Source organism: Leptonychotes weddellii, chromosome 5 (assembly GCF_054177405.1).
Source record: "Leptonychotes weddellii isolate Sample4059 chromosome 5, ASM5417740v2, whole genome shotgun sequence".
Classification (NCBI taxonomy): Eukaryota; Metazoa; Chordata; class Mammalia; order Carnivora; family Phocidae; genus Leptonychotes; species Leptonychotes weddellii.
The window spans coordinates 71,013,563-71,032,676 of record NC_138373.1 but is presented as its reverse complement, the minus strand read 5'-3'; the positions used below and the strand labels follow the sequence as shown (position 1 = coordinate 71,032,676).

At 40.6% G+C, this 19,114-nt stretch overlaps 1 protein-coding gene across 1 annotated transcript; it reads right to left on the bottom strand.

Moving 5' to 3' along the window:
- Nucleotides 1-11,943: 11,943 nt before the first annotated feature.
- Nucleotides 11,944-19,103, bottom strand: KCNA1 (potassium voltage-gated channel subfamily A member 1). The gene has a single exon (XM_006749965.3). The coding sequence runs from the start codon at nucleotides 18,844-18,846 to the stop codon at nucleotides 17,359-17,361; it is 1,488 nt and encodes a 495-aa protein (XP_006750028.1). The 5' UTR covers nucleotides 18,847-19,103; the 3' UTR covers nucleotides 11,944-17,358.
- Between the last annotated feature and the right edge of the window lie 11 nt (nucleotides 19,104-19,114).

Genomic DNA, 19,114 nt, shown 5'->3' with positions numbered 1-19,114 from the left:
TGGGCCTTCTGGCTTCTAGTCTTAGATCTGCCATTAATTTAGTGTCATTTTTAGAAGGTTCTCTTCCTTTTCTGGGCTTGTTTCACTATCTTTTCTCCCTGTCTCCTTCCCCCTGCTAGAGATGCTTAAAGAAGTGTAGTTATCAACCCCATTATGTAATTTTTAATTTGATGTATACAGACAAAGAATTCATAAGGAAGACCTATATGGGCCATGTGAAGGAGAGAAGCCTGTTTCCTGCCCACAGGAATAACAGATGGAGTACTATTTACCCTATTTTCAAAAGTCAAATGGTAAATCTGGAAGAATAAAATAAGGCTAAAAACTTTAGAACATTAAGCTCCTCGAAGAAAGCTGTTGCATAAATAATATATTATAAGCACTTAAAATCTTACCTGCTTGCAAAACTCTCTTGAGTTCTCCCCACAGCATCCAACATAGCAAAATATTATTTCTTTCCTCATTCATTCAGCACTTATTGCACACCTACTGTGTACCAAACATGATTCCTACCCTTGAGTAATGCAGGGTAATAGGAGTGACAGCTAAAAATAAGAATTTATTTTAATATATTTTTCAAATTGTTATGGGGTGACGCCTGAGCTGGGTTCTTATGGATTCAATAGTTGTCTAATAAAAATAAAAGTAGGAAAGCAAGGCAGTATCAATCAAAGGACATTGCATGCAAAGGTATAGTGACTTATAAATAAATATATCACTTCTATAAATGGTGAGTAGAAATTTCTGGAAATGGTGAGTAGTTCTGTGATGTGGGAGTATAGGGTGCACAAATTAAAGTGACATAAGATGATACATGTAATAAAAATTTCTTGAGTGCTACCTACGTAAGAGAGAAGAAGTGCATTCCTTTCATGGGAGGTTTCCTGGATTGGATGGTTAATGTCCTACTTTACTACACTAAGGAATGTGAACTTTATCCTCTATAGAATGGGAAAGAATTAATATTTTTAAAGAAGGGAATAATGATACCAAACATCTAAAAAAGTGGACCAATCTTTTATGTTTGCTAAAATTTTTATTTAGCCAAAGCCTGATATTATTTCCTTTATGGCTAAAAGCTTGGGCTGATAAAATAGGGTGTGATATACCAAGAAAAAAAGATTTAATATTACAATATACAGCACTGGTAAAATATACAATCATGTACGTCTTGTACTAGGAAGACCTCAACAAATTTATGAAAAGGTGGATTTTTTATAAATTATATACATCTTTACTCATAAAATAATAAATGTTCTGCACATCATGCTAAACCACCACCATGTCCAGATAGAATGACTTAAAATGAGCACAAGAACAAAATATATTAATTACTATTTATACCATTTTTCCAAACTTGCATCAGATCACTCATCTTCATAGCAGTACAAGATTATGTGACTAAATCCTAGCTGGAGAATGAGAATTTCTGAACTCCATCTCTTCTACCACCAGCACTATGACCTTGAGCATTGAGACATTATCCTCATCAGTGGAATCAAGTTTATGATACATTGATATAATGATGGAACCGAACTTGCATTCCAATGACTGTCAAATTCTTCAAGTAACACAATACAGAAAATATGGGGACTTGGAAGGAGGCTGTTGAGATAATTCAAGTACAAACAGGTGAAGAAATAGATGGCTTTAAAGGTTCAGGTCAACTCTGAAGTTCTGTGATTCCATGACATGTATCTGTGGCATTATTAGTATCAGATCCGGTTACCACTGGTTTACAGGCAAAGTCCAATAACAGTTTTGGCTTCTCTTGATGTAAAGATCACCATGCTGCAGTAGAAATGGAGACTTGTCTCTTAACACTTCAGAAAAAAAAAGGAAGGAAGGAAGGAAGAAGAAGGAGGAGAAGAAGAAAGAAGAAGAAGAAGAAGGAGAAGAAGAAGAAGAAGAAGAAGGAGAAGAAGAAGAAAGAAAGAAAGAAAGAAAGAAAGAAAGAAAGAAAGAAAGAAAGAAAAAAAGAAAGAAAGAAAGAAAAAGAAGAAGGAGAAGGAGAAGAAGAAGAAAGAAGGAGAAGGAGAAGAAGAAGAAAGAAGGAGAAGGAGAAGAAGAAGAAAGAAGGAGAAAAAGAAGAAGAAGAAGAAGAAGAAGAAGAAGAAGAAGAAGAAGAAGAAGAAGAAAGAAGAAGAAGAAGAAGGCCAGCTTGAGAGCCACTGGACACACTGACAGTAACACAGTAAATGGTTCTGGATCTAGATTTTGCTTCCGAGTAAAAACCAAAGCCAAACCGAAACAAAACCCACCCTTCTGACAGCACCAGCACCTCTGTGATGCTACCCCTGGGTTAAGAATACTCTCGTGGAAATGTTGCGCAAGATGCTACCAAGAAGCCCAGGGCTTGCTATTGCCCTGTGGTTACAAAGAGACAGAAAACTCTATAGCAAAGATAAGCTTCCTTATCTTCTCTCTTAAGTAGCTAACACCCCAAAAATTTTCATTTCACAGCAACTAAAAATATTCCAGGTCTTGGATGTTGTCTAGATTTTTAGTCTGTTATAGCTCTGGACTGCAGCTTATGCTCACCAAACTGCCTTGGTCAGTATGGATTTCCATACCTCATACTGTCACACACAATTTCCCAACCAAATGTAACAACTCCAGCTGATGCAAACCTACATCCTCTGTAATGTTCAGAATATCACTTGGTAGCTTATGTGCAAGATTCCTGTTTCTCCTTGGCCATGCAGTCATATATATAATAGCCCTTTGTTGTTCCATCCTCAAGTGTGGATGAATAGAAATTCTGTCTAAATGGAAGCTGTACTATTTAAAATAGTTGAGCAGGGCTTAGATGAGTAAGGCTTAGAAATTATGAATCCAGGGTAGAGTTTGCTCCCTACATTAATCTGTACACTTTGCATGAAGGAAAATGATCATGGGTTCTGCCTCTAAAGCCCCCTTATACATATACGGCATTAGTCACAAGGGAATCCAGTAAAAGGGCAGGAAACTGGAAGCCTTACATCCTTGCAAATATCTTTCTGAGAGTGGATCAGTGGAGTCTTAGGTAGAAGAAAATATTCTCTATTCACAAAATCTAATCTATCCCCACAGTTCCTTATGTTTATTCCATTGACTCCATAGAAATAACCCTTTCCTTTACTGAAATGCTAATGATCTCTTTTATTTAGAGTCCTTTCAATTTTGTTACCCCTCAAAGAGGGAATTCATTTGGGAGACTAGCTCCTTTTTCTAGAAGAAGCAAATGAGCGATGATGTTTCTAGAGTGCTAGAAAGAAATTCTCTGTTCCAACTCAGCTTTTCCCACAGGTCACTTTTATAGAGGAGTCTGATCTAGAGAAGTCATACTTAGCTATTGTTTCACTGGTGGCTAGAAAAACTTAAAAGAAAGGAAAGTAAGTAAGAGCAAAAATACTGCACAGGGACACACATAGAAACAGAAACAGTATTTCCAACATGGAGGTAAGAGAGCCAAACCTCTGAGGTGACAGCTTCTTTATCTTCCCTCTTCTTTTGCTCAGAGACCAGCAGGCTTCAGGTCCCATTGATTCTAGCAAAATCTAAACATTATAGGGTCTTTCACACCTCTGAAACTGGTTTGCCTTAAATATGTTAATCCAGTTTTACTCCTTAAATGGTTAGTTTATAAACTGCAAGGATCCATGGGCTTATATGATTTACTACCTAAGCCAAAAGAAGCTGACATTTTATTCTACACTTTAAGTATCAAAATGCTATGGTTTGGGATTCAAAATATAAAATCTAGATTTCCAACACAACTGTGATTCGATACTACAGAATGACAGATGTTTGGGGAATCATATTTGTTCTCCGAATAGTTTCAAATCTACTTTAGGATCAGATCTGCTTCTGGTGCGACAAGCTGGATTTTTTAGCAAATGCAAATTTCCTGCTAGCAGGTTAGAGACACAAGAATAATCAGAATTACCATTAATCACCATAACCTAGAAGTTTTTTTCATATCCAAGTGCAAGCTGCCCAAACAATTAGTTCCTCTGAGAGCTGTTTCCAAATGAAAGATCTAAATAATCTTGTCATTTCTGGACCAAATGCCAAGATGACTCTCCTAAGGAGGCTGCAGGTATATGGACTCCACACCGAGTAATTCTAAATTGGCCACAAAAACACTTAGGAGCACGGTGATATGCCACACGGGCTAAGTTTGCTTTTTAAAAAGCCCCCTTCCCACCAACTCCCTTCCAGGCACTTCTTTGTCATCCATGTGATACATTAAGAGGAAGTGCTAATGCTACACAGATGCATTAAATCACATAAGTGATTTGGTGCATTTTACTGGGACCTCAAAGCATTATACCACAGAGGTGTCCAGATGAAGCAAGGAGCAGACCGCGTCAATACCATCTGAACCTGTGCTCTGAACATGCATAACAAAGGAGTGCAATTACACAGTCTGTGCCATTAGGCAGCATTAACCAGCATTGCCCATCACTCTTGATTAATAATTGAACTCGATCCATACAGGAGAGCTCAGGCTTGTCTGGAAGATGCCTTCTAGCATGCATTAGAAAGGAGCACCTCCAGGGGCCTCAGAGCACTTTGTCCATTTAACAAGTCAATCTATGAACTACAGTAAACTCTCGATTATTAGAAACTGATTATGCCACTTTTGAATGTTCCTCGCTTTATTGTTCATCTTTCTCCCTCTTGGTACCTTGGTACCTTGCCTCTGGCCACATACAGGTTTATTATGTCCTCTATAGTGGGTGCTCCGATGCATGACCCAAGCCCCCTTCACAAGTGAATAACTCATCCCCCAGCTGCTGGGTGTGCCCTCAGCTATCAGCCTTCTTTGGGATTTGCCTATAATGAAGACAGTCAACTCATCCAAGGTCAAGTTCCTTCTCAAGTAGCCTCATGCAAAGATAGGTCAGTAAGAAAAAGTAAAGGCCTACCCCCTTGTCCCAAATCAGGGCGACTCGGAAGGACCATCTTAGCTTCAGAGCTCCCTACTGGGTCAGCTGAGCCTCTGTTGTGACTGCACTGTGGTCCTACACCTCCCTCTATTCAGCCCCACCTTCTCCCCCTCTCAAGTATAATCCCGCACTTCCTAACAATCATCCTGCAGGATCCTGCATCTCCACCTCCTAGTCTCTTTCCTCGGAGAACTCAATCAGCAGCTGGAAAGAAATATCTATACCTTACCTTCCACCTCAGGAAGCCACTGTAGGGGTCAAATAAGATCATATATGTGAAAGTTTCTTATAAATTGCAAAAGATGAAAAAGGAACACTTATTACCCTCCCCCTTTAACTAAAACACCATTAAATTATGGAGTATTTGTACATACAGCAAACAAAAGTGCACCTTTTCTGTGGTCTGCAAGTTTAGATTCTAAATAAAGCTGCGGGTCCAAGTTTTCTGAGCAATGAATTTAAATAATACTAATACTATACTTTAGTATCTTATATCATTTAAATTTTTATTGATTTATGACAAGTCGTCGATTCCTCCAAATTTGAGGAGTGTTGCCTGGCTTTGGGAGGTCAAACACCTTTTTCCAAAGAGTATCCAAATAGTTTGGTATTTGTGAGTCAGGCGAATAACATTGCTGAGGCAGGTATCCTTGTTATCACTTACATTCATGAAGCAACAAACAAAGTCTTAGGGGAGTAAAGAGACATGACATGGGCCTACAGACCCAAATTCTGCAAATCCAAGGGAAGTTGCCAGCTTAGTGCTCCATTTAGGAATGTCACTTTCTCAGCAGGACTACACAACAGAAAATAAATTCTTTTTGAATTTAACAAAGTGGAAGGAACTGGCCCAGGCAGGAAGAGACCAAAGCTCAGAGATGATCCACATACATATTGCCCAACCCAGGCCACTCTCTGTCACTATGTGCCTGTCCAAGGAACAATGGAGCATAAACCCAAGCAAGAAAGAATCAGACACACAGTCACCACCCTCACTGTGGTGAGCACCCAGAGCCCAATGGAAAATATCCTAGTATCCCCAATTTCTGTTGTTTGGTTTTTGTTTTTGCTTTTTTTTCTTTCATTTGAATTGCAGTTTCTTTAGCTGCAAAATGGAAAACTTTATCATGATATCTTTGTGTGTTTCTATGTGTGTTGCTTAATTAAAGAAGAGTGGTGACAAATCTAATCAATTAAAAGTGCTACCACATTTGGGCTAACACACCCATAGTACAGTGATACCTATAAGTAAATGAGTAGAGGTCAAAGTGTGTAAGTGTGTGTGTGTGTGTGTACATGCAAATACATGAGTTGGGGGTGGGGATAGGCATTTTCCTCGCAATACAGACATCAGGGCCCCAAAATAAGTGATGTATGGGCACTTAATAGTACATAGGAAGGAAGGGATAAATTTCTATTTCTACATCTTTAAGTGCCCAGACCCATTCCCACTTTTGCTATTGAAAAGTACATAGCACTGAAGTGTCAGTAAAACAACTTTAAGACTCTCAAAAAATATTAGCATGTCTACAACCATCAATCCAAAAGATGATGCTCTAACAAATCAAACCCCAGATAACCTAAGAATATGAACAACAGTTTTTGAGAAAAATGAACTGCCAACATCTGACCTCTAAAGGAAGCAGGAGTGTATGTTAAAAATGTACCAATCCAGTCTCAACAGAAAAGATGAGGAAATGCATTTTCTGGAAGTGTTCGGTCATTGAGTCTTGGGAAAGAACTCAATTATCAATGAACTATCAATGGTTAAAGTTACAATTTCTGTCAAAGTAAACCACGATAAAGATTCCTTCCCAAAGGAGAGAACACCAAAAACAACGGTTTTTGTGGAGAATCTCAACTGCTGTGTTTACTGAACTGGGGAATTGAACTCAATACAGTGAGGGTTAAATGTCAGTCCAGGCAGAGAAATTGAGAATTGCTGTAACAGGTGAGAAGTTCAGAATTTTTATTTACAGAGCAATTGTATAATTTATGTGGAGAGTGGAAATTATACCTAATATAAAACCATCAGAAATAAATGAAATACATTTAAATGAAACATGGTTATCTTCATTCACTTTATAAGACTTTGTCTTTTACAGATAACCTTTAATCATTTTCTCTTTAGGTCAGTAGGTTTAGGACTTATAAAAATGTTGTTCTTTAGCTTTGAACATTAGAATTCTAAGGCTTCCCAAAGTCATACCCTAAAATTTGATGAATTCCTCTTCTTCTTTGTAAGACTCTATCTATATAATCTGTGATAACAAAAAGTCTATCTTACTGAACACCAGCAAACTTCTTGGATAATTTAGTCCTTAGTTTAGCAGCAGAAGTCACAACTTGGCTGACCACTAAGTGCATTAAATTGACCCATAGCACAATTTGTATGGCTTTTTAGAAACAGCATAATAGTCCATCACTTAACATTAAACAGCATTAATTGATGGATGCATTATTTTAGTCACCATAATAACCATAAGTAATTAATGAGTGACTTAATACACTGCTTCCTGCACAACAGATGAGCCAGGGTCTCAAATCTCCCTAGTGTGAGCCCATTTTCTAACCATCCATCTTAAAACTAAAGACTTGAAAGTCATCCTGGCCAAACTTTCTGCCTTCAGCAAGGTAAAACACTATTCTCATTTTACTTATCATACTCTTGCTACAAAGCCTTCAGAATTATAATTAAAAACAAGCATTTTACTTTTTCATGCTGAATAACCTCCTTTTGTGCATCCAGTGGGTGTCTTGGCTTGAAACACTGCTCTAATGCACCACCTGGAAATTGTTGCAGAGGACAAATACTCTTCTTCCAACATGCTAATTATGTATGCTATAAATTATTCTGTTTTTTTTAAATTACCAAACCTGTGATTAAATGATGTTTAGAGTACTCAAGTATTTTTATCCATTAAGAAAAAATATTATTTTTTAAATGTCAATAAATGTGACCTTCATCCTCTGGAAACTTAAAAGAAAACCATTCTCTCTTAACTAGAAATGTTCTTTAACAATTAGCCAATATCCCATGATCTTTCAAAAATTGAGCTGGGCATCCCATCTTTTTGGACTGACATACACACAACTTTCTCTAAGATTAACCAATGTTTTGCTTGTTAATGAAGAGGGAATATTTGATGGGGCAAACCTTAGCCTCAGAGAGATTTCCTTTGAAATTCGCATAAGACAAAATCACTTCCTTTCAGAAGCAGTGGAATAATGATACTGTATGGAATGGGGAAAAAAAGCAATCATCACTGTAGAGATAAAGTACCTTGGATTTCCAAACACTCTTAACTCAATACATTGAGTAAAGAGCATTTTTTTTAAAGATTTTATTTATGTATTTGAGAGAGAGAGAGAATGAGAGGGGGAGGGTCAGAGGGAGAAGCAGACTCCCCGCCGAGCAGGGAGCCCGATGTGGGACTCGATCCCGGGACTCCAGGATCATGACCTGAGCCGAAGGTAGTCGCTTAACCAGCTGAGCCACCCAGGCGCCCCGAGTAAAGAGCATTTTTAATAAAAGTTGGATTTGGCCCTGACTCAAAACTTAATTATCTCAAGTTTAAGCTCCTACTCATTGATCATCCTCTGATTTCAATTCTGAAAAAATACATTTCAATTGGAATTAGTTTCTCCTGAAACATTCTTAAAATGCATCTATTGCTTGGCACTTGAAACAACATGGAAATATGTTATCTATTCCAGCAAACATGAACATGTCATGTAAATTGTATTTTTTTAAATGATTAATAGGCTAGAAAATGTAGCCCCTGAATGTTATTCTCTGGAAAAATGTTGCATGAACCAAAGATTCTAACAGATACTCAACTCCTTACTTAATTACATTGAAATTTCTTGAGAACACCAAATAAAGTTTCACTGCTATTTAAATCACAGCTACTTTATCCAATCATTTTTAAAAACGAAAGGTTGGATCACTGGAGAAATAACTTACACATTTTTACAAACATCTTTGTAGTATGGTGCTATTCAAGAAAAGGCTATATTGACTCATGTGTGCTTCTGAGGGTTATTTTATTTTTAGCAAGGGAAGTTAAGAATATTTTTTATATTTATATAATATCTCTCAGACAAGCATATGAGAAAACTTTGCAAACAACATCTTGCTTTATTTCTCAATATTCACAGGTGGAAGGAAAAAATTAAATCGCACAATATTTTCCACATGGGAGACATGAGGCAATGAGAAGTGATACAGATTACTGAAGATACCTTATGGTTCCTTCTCTTATAATGCAGCAGAGTTTGCCCTTGATATTTGGGGTCTGAAGATGTAGAATAACATTATGTCACAGGGCAAGGGAGGATCAGAACCAGAAATAGCGGCTCGGTGTTCTGCAGGGCTAAGGCATGACTGCTGTTATATGAAGGATGTACTAAAGATCCCTACTGAAAACATCTCTGCCCCCAAGCCTTCAAACTCTACCACAATATTATTATTTTTTGAACCAAGCATCTGATCCCCCTGGAGTCTTCCTTTAAAGGATAGCCCCTCCTCTGGGGAGGAATCATCCAGCAGCCTCCTCCCCTTACTCCTTTGTTCCTCATTATAATGAATAATGTATTTATTCATATCTCACATTTATAGGACACGTTAGCATTTACCAAACATGTTAACCTAGATCATCTCATTTAATCCACACAACCCCATGTGCTATTCTAAAACCCCATTTTAGAAATGAGCAACTTAAAAAAGACTCAAAGAGCCTACAGCCCTAAGCAAAGTCCACTGGTTTCTCCTTAACACATGGCATTACACTTTCAGCATTCCATCAGCTCAATAAACTCTAGAGTCCCTATCATGTGCCAGCAGTGGGCCATGGAATCATCAATGAACCCAGGATTGCTCCTTCCACCCAGAGACCTGGGGCAGATCCCTCAGCCTAGAAGACAAGGACAGCAATATCAGCCCTACCTAATTCTCCAAATAGAATAAAGCAATATAATTAATGTGGAAGTGATGTGAAAACTGAAAAGAGAGCTAAAGGAACTGGAGTTGTTGCTGTTCACACCTTCCTGGGAATGAGGGTGTCCGGTTGCCTTCAACTTGATAAAGGAGATTCTGCAGGAGGTTCTGACTGATAATAGAGAGATCTACTAAGGGACAAGGGAAGGAGGAGCAGCAAGAGTAAACCTCCTTCCAGACGTGATGAAATCTAAGTTTTCCACTGGGTGAATGATCTCTGGATGCTAAACAGCATGAAGACAGGGGGCTCCGAAACGCATCAGCACAAACTGAAGTTAAGGGCAGGGCTGAGCAGAAATGCCATGGGATTAAAGGATAGTGAAGAGAAGACCTAAAGGCTCCGGAGTTCAGATCTGAAGGAACTGCCAAATTTAATGGGTTTAGAATTCAAAGTTATTACCACATCAGGAAATAAAAGGGGACATATGTCTGAATCATGGTGGTTCATCAATTCTAAGATTCTTTTTTTTTTTTTTTACATTTTTACATCTCTACGATTGGGATGAATCAATACGGTGGCACATCATAACTGTCCATATTCTCTTTCTTACAAATATGTCAAATCACAGTGCATCTTAAAATCGACGGTATAATAAACACAAGTTAATTAATATAGGATATTTTCAATGACCTGTTTTGAAACCTGTTCAAAGGGCTGCTTTCCAGTCATGCAGTGTGACCATGCTGTCTTATCTGCAAAGGACTTTCAATGGACACACTCTGTTCAGCCTCAGGGTTAACCTTCCCTCCACACTACAGTCTGGTGGGCTCTACAAATCTAAACTAACTGCAGGAAGCAGCAGCCTGTTTCCCTATCCAGTGACAGAGTGGTTGGGGTCAAATCACATCAGCTTGCTGTTCTTGAGTCCTCTGATTGGCCTCCCTTAAAACTGACTTGCTTTCTTTTTGAAGTTCTGTATATAGCAAAGCTTCCATTATAGCCCTACGGGTGCAGCTGCCTGGATCTGTCTATCTCTGCTTCGAGAAGACCATTCCAAAGTTGAGCTTTGAGAAACACACTCAGGGTTGTCAATATCCTGGCTTCTTTGCCCACCACCATTGATATGATTTTAACTCTCTCTCATCCTTTTCTGTCAGAGTTCAACCTGGCCTGTTTTCTGACCATAACAGAAAAATCATGGGAAGCCTACCTCACCTCATGATCTACTTTCAGTAGCAACGTCTACAACAAAAGTAAGATTCATCTCCAAATCTTACAATTTGAATGCATCACAATGCAATGCAATTCTGTGCCACCCCATGCATTTGTCATACAACAGACACTTGTCATAAAGCATGTAACCCTGTTTGGTCTGATATAAAAAGCTTGCATAAAATAAGATATTCAAAGTGAAGAAAAGAGAACCTCTAAATCTCAGGAAGAATCAAAAGGAAAGGCACCAATAAGTCACTCAAAAAAAATAGGAAAAAAGAAATGTTAACCACATGTAGAACTATGTGGAAAAAGTCTATGTAAAGAACAACTAGGAATCACTTTGTTTTTTCACATCAAAATCGCTTCTAACACCATATTGTAACTATCAAGTTAGTTGATGCCAGACCACAGCACTGTTACACACACACACACACACACACACACACGCACGCACACTATCCTTTCTAAGAGGCTTAAACTGTGAATGAAAAATACAGTTTCAAATCAAAAACAATTTAAGTGAATATAATCAATTACTTTACTCCCTGGGGCCTCATTTCTTTTTTTCCTTTTCAAAGCTTGATTCCCTGCTGCTTTCATAGGCCAAATTCCAAAGGCCTCTCCTGGGGATCCTACCTGAGACCAAACTGTGAATTTATTATCAAAATTCAACCCCAATGCATTTCCTTGCACAGAAGAAATAGTGCATGGGTTTCACAGAAAACCAGGTTGCTTCATGATTTTCTCAGATTCATCATGTTATTTAAAGAGATCCCATGGGAAAAACCTCCCTAAAGACCAGTTAAACAAGAGACAAATAACCAGTCAAGATATTCCTTGATAAGATCCTTAAAAATTATCTTTAATTGATGCCAAATATGAACAGATCATAAAGTGACAGAAGCAAGTAAAATTGCATAGATGAAAACTATGCGCTTCAGTTAGGTTCTCAATTCATAACATTCAATGTCCTCTACCTGACATATTAAACAGTTAGGGCAGGGGAAATGCACAGCAGGTGAAAATGAGACACATCCTTAACTCAAGGTGTAAGCAACTGGCAAACTCAAGAAATAAAGTAAAGCTTTTTCAGCTTCAATGGTTTGTTGTCCTGATGGTGCACTTTAAATTAATACTACTCAATTTTTAGTTATTAACCTTGGTAATACCATATCTTTAATGTTAGAGGTATGTCATATAGAGTCCATGTTGTTGGCTTACGTTTGGGAGCTTAAACAGCTCCCAGACAGTGCACTGAAGAGAAGAAAGGTGTTTCTGCAGGTTTCGGAGAGGAGACAACTTTTGACCTGGAATATTTTGCAAGGGCTCCTTTGTGTTTCGTTTTCTTTTCTTTCCTCACACCATTTCTTCTTCTTCTCTGATTATGGTAAAACTCTTCTATACTCTGTGAAGTCCCATGTCATAAAAAGTAAACTCCTAGTTAGCTCCTACATAAAAATCACTGGGACTAGGGCGAATCTCCTTAAAGCTAATAGTCCTGAGGTCAGCAGGGCCTCACCCCTTACATACACATTGGACTTCCCAAGAAAGCCCATGGTCATTTTGCCTGAGCAAAGAGACTGGCATTTGATCCCAAGATTTCTGAGACTTATACGTATACCCTGAATGAGTTTGCACAGTGACCCAAGGTAATGCAACAGTTTTGGTTAACAACTCAGCTCCTGCCTACTTCTTTACAAAAATGATAAATAATGTACATTCTTCTGAGGTTTACCTGAGTCATGCTGAACATGTTCACATATACCCTGAAATTCCGTGATATAAATACGAGTATTAATACACTGAACGGTGGATGAGAGGCCACCTCCTGAGATTGCAATTCAACTTGGGTTGTGTCTGGTTTAAAATTTTTCATTTGTTTATTTGTCTTCTTGAAATGAACAAAAACGTCAAAAGACTTCACTTTTTCTTGACAAAACGGGAAGGTAAAATGGCTGTTTGGCAGTTTATATTCTTTCTAACAATTCTATACTATGGATGGTTACCACCCACCAATTCTCACCTCTCCCAGGAATGAGTTGTCCCTGGAAGAAAATGGGGAACTGCCTTCTGCCGATGTGCTCTTTCTCCTTTTTGTTCAAGGCAACCTACCAAACAAGGAATTCAGTCGTAAAATTGTTAAAAAGCATGTGTTTTGAGGTCTCCTATACTAAATGGGAGGGTTAAGAAATTATTTTTACTGACTCTTCAGATGTTAACTAATTTGAAAAACCTGTAACTCTATACAACATAAAGAAGGCCCTTTACAGACTAAACCAAATTTCCACTTAAAAAAATCTGCTCACTTGCCATTGACATGTTCGTCTCTTTGTTTTTTAATTCTCAAGTGAGTCAAGATTATGATGTCACCTGTGCTTTGGTTCCACCCCAGTGGACTCTAAACCTGTTGTACAATTTCATATTAGAGAAATGACTGTCCATCAGAAACATTCCAGAAGAACATGCCATTGGCTCATTTGATTTTGCTAGGCTCACTCACTAACACACTCCCAATGAACTGCTTTAACTGATAGTCAGTACTCACTTCTCAAGGGGGGAGCGACGGAGGGCTGTGCACAGATGGGGAAGGGTTGATGCAAAAACAAAAAGCTTTCCTGGCTACAACCTGTCTTCTCTAAATCTGAGGACGGAGGGAATTAATGTCTTTGGTCTCTCGAATTCAGATCACTTGAGGTGAATTAACCACTTCAGAGATGCCGGGATGGCTAACAGCCCAGGTAGAATCCAACCCTTCCACTTGCCACCCTATTGAACTAGGGCCCCAAAACACTGGAAGAGCTGAGCTATGGCTATTAGCATGTCAGAAGTCTCTCCTTCTGGAGAAAACAAGTATTCAGGACATGAGCCATCAAAGCTCAAGACCGAGGAAGGGGATTCAAAGGTAAAAAGCCCACTAAAATAAATAGAAGTAAACCAAAAGATAGTCATTCCTTAATAGGCAGTTTTGTTAAGTGCACCTTCAGGTCTACAAAAACATTTCAGCACATTACAGTGCAAGGGGTAAGAGCTTTGTCAAACTTCGCATGCCTATGCTACACAGATAATCCCTGTACTCCATTCCTACTGACTGGATTGCAATGAGCTACAGATGGATAAGCAGCATTCACTTCCCCCCTACCTCCCAAATTCATAACAACTCATCCCATATCCCAGGCTGACAGTCTCATGCATGCAGCACTTTTTCCTGTAACACGTGCAGAAGAACCCCAGTCCAGCGAATCTATGAGAGGTATACCAGGTAGCCAAAGCCAGTCTTAATCAGTCTTGGTCCCATTTTCTCATCCTCTGACCCATCCATCCCATAGTACTGAGTGGATTATTGCTGTTGACGGAGTGCAGCGTTTCAAGTTCTGTGTGTCCTAGACCTCAAAGTCTAAATAAAAGATCAAGATATCCCCAGAAATTTGGGGGAGGTTGGCTTTTTTTCCCAACTGGAGACTTTTAAGCACGTAGGAGAGGAATAGCCAGGATGAGTCAAAGTTCAAAAGAGAAGGAAACATCACAGGGGAGGGTTTAATGCCCTGTGGTCAGATGCTGTGCAATTCTTGGCCCCTTGTCTTCCATGACGTTACATCAGTCTTACAGATTCACAAAAGCCACACAGGAAAATAAAATATCCATGTTCTTTCTTTCAACTAAGTCAGCCAGCCTGGGTATTACTTTAGCTTCTTGGTTTATTGCCTCACTGCTAGTTCTAGGATAAGGTGGGGGAAGGGACGGAAGTAACAGGGAAGATTTCCAGAAGAAGCAGGGCAGGAATGTAAGGTGGACAGCAGCAGAGAGCCACATGCTAAGTGCAGAATGAAGATTCCCCACCTTGGTGTCCTTAAAAAGGCTGTGAGTGCCTCTCCATTGGTGGACAGCTGCTGGGCCCCAGAGGCCTGTGTTATGTGGCTCTCTTTCAGATAAATTCGGGGTCCCCATCATTCTCTGGGCTGAGTGCCTGGGGCAGCAGAAGTTAGATCTCAGCCTGTGAAGTGACTGCCAGGTGGGAAGATCATAGGAGCATCATAGAAAATATCTGAAGGGAGTGGGCCAGGAGGGAAGGCCCAGGAAAGGTTATTATGAATTCAGTTCCCACATCCACACTGATGCCTGAAAAGATCAGACAATCAGAGATTTGCAGAGTGCTGTTGCTAACAGAGGAGAAATAAGGAGCTTTGCAAGGAACACTACACTGGACCTGAGGAAGCCTTGCATGTCCAGGGTGGCCCTTGACAGGAAACAAATTCCTAAAACTTTATATTGGCTTCTGGTGGAGGAGAGGGAAAAAACAAGTTCCTGGTTCATGTCCAGTTCGAAGATGGGTCTCAGGTCCCAGTTTACATCCCAGATCAGGCTGCCAAAGGGACCAAGTCCAGTGGATGGCCAGAGAGACAGCACCCTCCCGGCTCTCTCTTCTCCTGGGTTTAGGATGGTATGGTCTTCTCACAGTGGTGAAGTGAGACAGGGAGGGTGGAAAAAGCAAAAGCAAAATATCTGTGCCTCAACCCTTCCTCCCTTTTGTTACATAACATCTCAGCTGTATTAATGGAGGCACTTTCTGCAGTTCACTGTGGGTACAGGATAAAGGCACTAAGCAACTATTAAATCAATTGGTTGAGTTTCTTCAGGGAGCCTCAAGGGGAGGGCTGAAGTCTCTACAGACTTCAAATCATGACTGCAAAAAGAAATCAGCTCTGCTTTGGATGCATACAAGAGATAAACATGTTCATTTACATCCTAAGAATGCACCAAAAAACATGCAGTATTGCACCTTTTTTGTTTGTTTGTTTGTTTGTTTTGCTTGTGTTTATTTTCAGCTAGAAAGAATACTTGTTCTTAGGTGTTGCTATATATACCTTGATGACTTATTTAGTTTTCCACATAGCTTCCCTTTAAGGGATGTGCATATTGGTCCTCTCTCTGCCTACACCTGCACAGAAACCTGACATTTCCCTGAGCAAAGGCAGGAAATCAACTGAGTGCCCCCCGCCCCCCACCCCCCATTATTTCTTTTGGGCCTTCATCCCACAAACTTGTAATTTTTATTATTTTAATTTTTTTTACTGAAATCATGCATTAATTAATTCAAGGTACACCTTAATCAAATAGGCCGTAATGCTGAATAAGAGAACATGCTTTGAGCTCCAAAAAGTTATTGTTCCCATCTGACTAACATATGCACTTAAATACAGTACTTTATTTACTAATAAAATAGTTAATAAATGAAGGAGTGCACTTTCGGTGAATGCAAATGAAAAAGGATCTATTTTTAGAAGAGTTGATTCCAACGTAAGCTTATCCCCTATTGTCTGAGTTAACGTTCTTGGCATGCGATTATAAAATAAATATGATCAGATTCAAACATGCTTACATTTAGTTCCATTTGTGCTCTCTTGCAATAAGGAGGCTAAGGTTTTACATCCAGTTCTGGAGGCCAGGGGTCAGAGTGCAGGACTGGTGCCAAAAGACCTGTGTTTGGCTCACCTGCAGTTGAGAAACTTAGCAGCACTGCAGACGAATCAATTAATGTAATTCAGTTATCTTTTTCTTAGAGAATAATTTGGATTAGAAGGGGAATGGGGCAGAGGGAAAAATCCCTAGAGGCCAGGACCAGTATCAGATTTATAAGGTGCTTTATGAACCAGTCTTAAGTAATTTTGCACGTGTGTGTGTGTGTGCATGTGTTTTCACCTTGTCATATACAGTTCAGTTGATCAAAATAAAAACAACATTTGTTCATTGCCCATTTTGGCTGGTATATAATGTTACATGTAATACATCAGATGCACTGTCTTAAATGTACTGTGCAGTTTGCAAAAGTTTTATAACGGAGTCCCATGCAAATTTAAATTTTATATTTCTAAGTGATCATCTGGTTTTTAGTTAAAAGAAAAAAATTAAAGAAGCCAAAGGATTAAAAATGTCTCAGTATGGGGAAGCATATGAATCTTAGTTTACCTAGACTAGCTCATGGACTGAATTGTTTTAAACCAGTTTTAGAAAATACACTTTCTTTTCCCACTTTTTAATAAAACAAAAATAGTTTCTTTTTTCCTGAATTTTGAAAGCTTCTGGTTCGCCATCCCCAAAATCCGCAATGCAACAATGCATTGACAGTTAAAGAGAGTATTCAGAGACTATTTAGTAAAGTATCTACAAACAGTGACCTGAGTCACTAGGTTTTTTGTTTGTTTGTTTGTTTTTAAGTCTTTCAAGCTGCTAAGTGTGGCTTTTTTTGTTTGCTTGCTTGGCTTTTTAAACATCTAAACATCGGTCAGTAGCTTGCTCTTATTAATGCAGTTTTGGTTAGCTGTGGTGCAATTGCCAGTTCTGATATTGGCCTGTCTATAATGGGCTATGCTATTATTCATATCCTCTTCAATCTCCATGTACTCAGATTTGCTGATAGTAGAGGAACTGCGCCGACTGAGGTCACTGTCAGAGGCTAAATTAGGGGAACTAACATGGAGCAACTGAGCCTGCTCTTCCCCCTCAGTTTCTCGGTGGTAGAAATAGTTGAAATTGGACACAATGACAGGTACGGGCAGGGCAATTGTCAGCACACCAGCGATGGCACACAAGGAGCCCACGATCTTGCCTCCAATTGTCACAGGGTACATGTCACCGTATCCTACAGTGGTCATGGACACCACCGCCCACCAGAAAGCATCGGGGATACTGGAGAAGTGCGACTCAGCTTCTTCCGCCTCGGCAAAGTACACTGCACTAGAAAACAGTATTACCCCAATGAAGAGGAAAAAGATGAGCAGCCCTAGCTCTCTCATACTAGCTTTGAGGGTCTGGCCCAGGATCTGGAGGCCTTTAGAGTGGCGGGAGAGTTTGAAGATTCTAAAAACCCTTACCAACCGGATGACCCTGAGGATGGCCAGCGAAGTGGCCTGCTCGCCCTTCTGGTTTCCCTCCTGCTCGGCTATCTCGGTGCCTAGGGTGATGAAATAGGGGATGATAGCCACAATGTCGATGAAGTTCATGATGTTTTTGAAGAAGTCTGTCTTGCTGGGGCAGGCAAAGAAGCGCACCACCAGCTCAAAGGAGAACCAGATGATGCACAGGGTTTCCACGATGAAGAAGGGGTCCGTGAAGATGTTGGAATTGTAGATAACCGTGGTGTTGTCGATGCGGTGCACGGTGCCTGTGAAGTCCTTGTCATCCTTCAGCTCAGGTAGAGTCTCCAGGCAAAAGATGACAATGGAGATGAGGATGACCATGACAGAGACGATGGCGATGACCCGGGCGGGCCCCGAGCTCTCAGGGTACTCGAAGAGCAGCCACACCTGGCGCTGGTATTCCTTCTCGGGCAGGGGGCGCTCCTCCTCCTTGATGAAGCCCTCATCCTCCCGGAACTTCTCCATGGCCTCCTCGCCCAGCTCATAAAATTTGATCTCCTCAGAGAACATGTCCAGGGGCACGTTGACCGGCCTCCGCAGGCGGCCCCCGGACTGGTAGTAGTAGAGGATGGCGTCGAAGCTGGGCCGGTTGCGGTCGAAGAAGTACTCGTTCCTCAGGGGGTCAAAGTAGCGCATGCGTTTCTTAGGGTTGCCCAGCAGCGTGTTAGGGAACTGCGCCAGGGTCTTGAGTTGCGTTTCGAAGCGCAGCCCGGAGATGTTGATCACCACGCGCTCGCAGCACTCGTGGTCGTCGTGCTCTGCCGGCCGGGGGTAGCTGCCATCCTGGGGGTGGCCAGGGGCGGCCGAAGCCTCGTCCACGTTCTCTCCAGACATCACCGTCATGGTGGAAGCAGGGCGCAGGGGTGAGAGACCAGGAGAGGGCCGGGGGTGGGAAGCAGCGGGAGTGCAAGGGTGGGGGGGACCCAAGCGCCCCCCCCACCGGAGTGCTCAGCTCCCCCACGCTCAGGGGGAGGGGCTTCAAAGCCAGCAGGTGGAGAGATCTGTGACTTCGCTTTTCCTTACCTTCCCCTCCACCCTGCCTTTTACTCAGTTTGGAATCCCCCTCGCCTGCGGTCCTGGGTGCAGCTTTTTGCCGGGGGGGGGGGGGGGG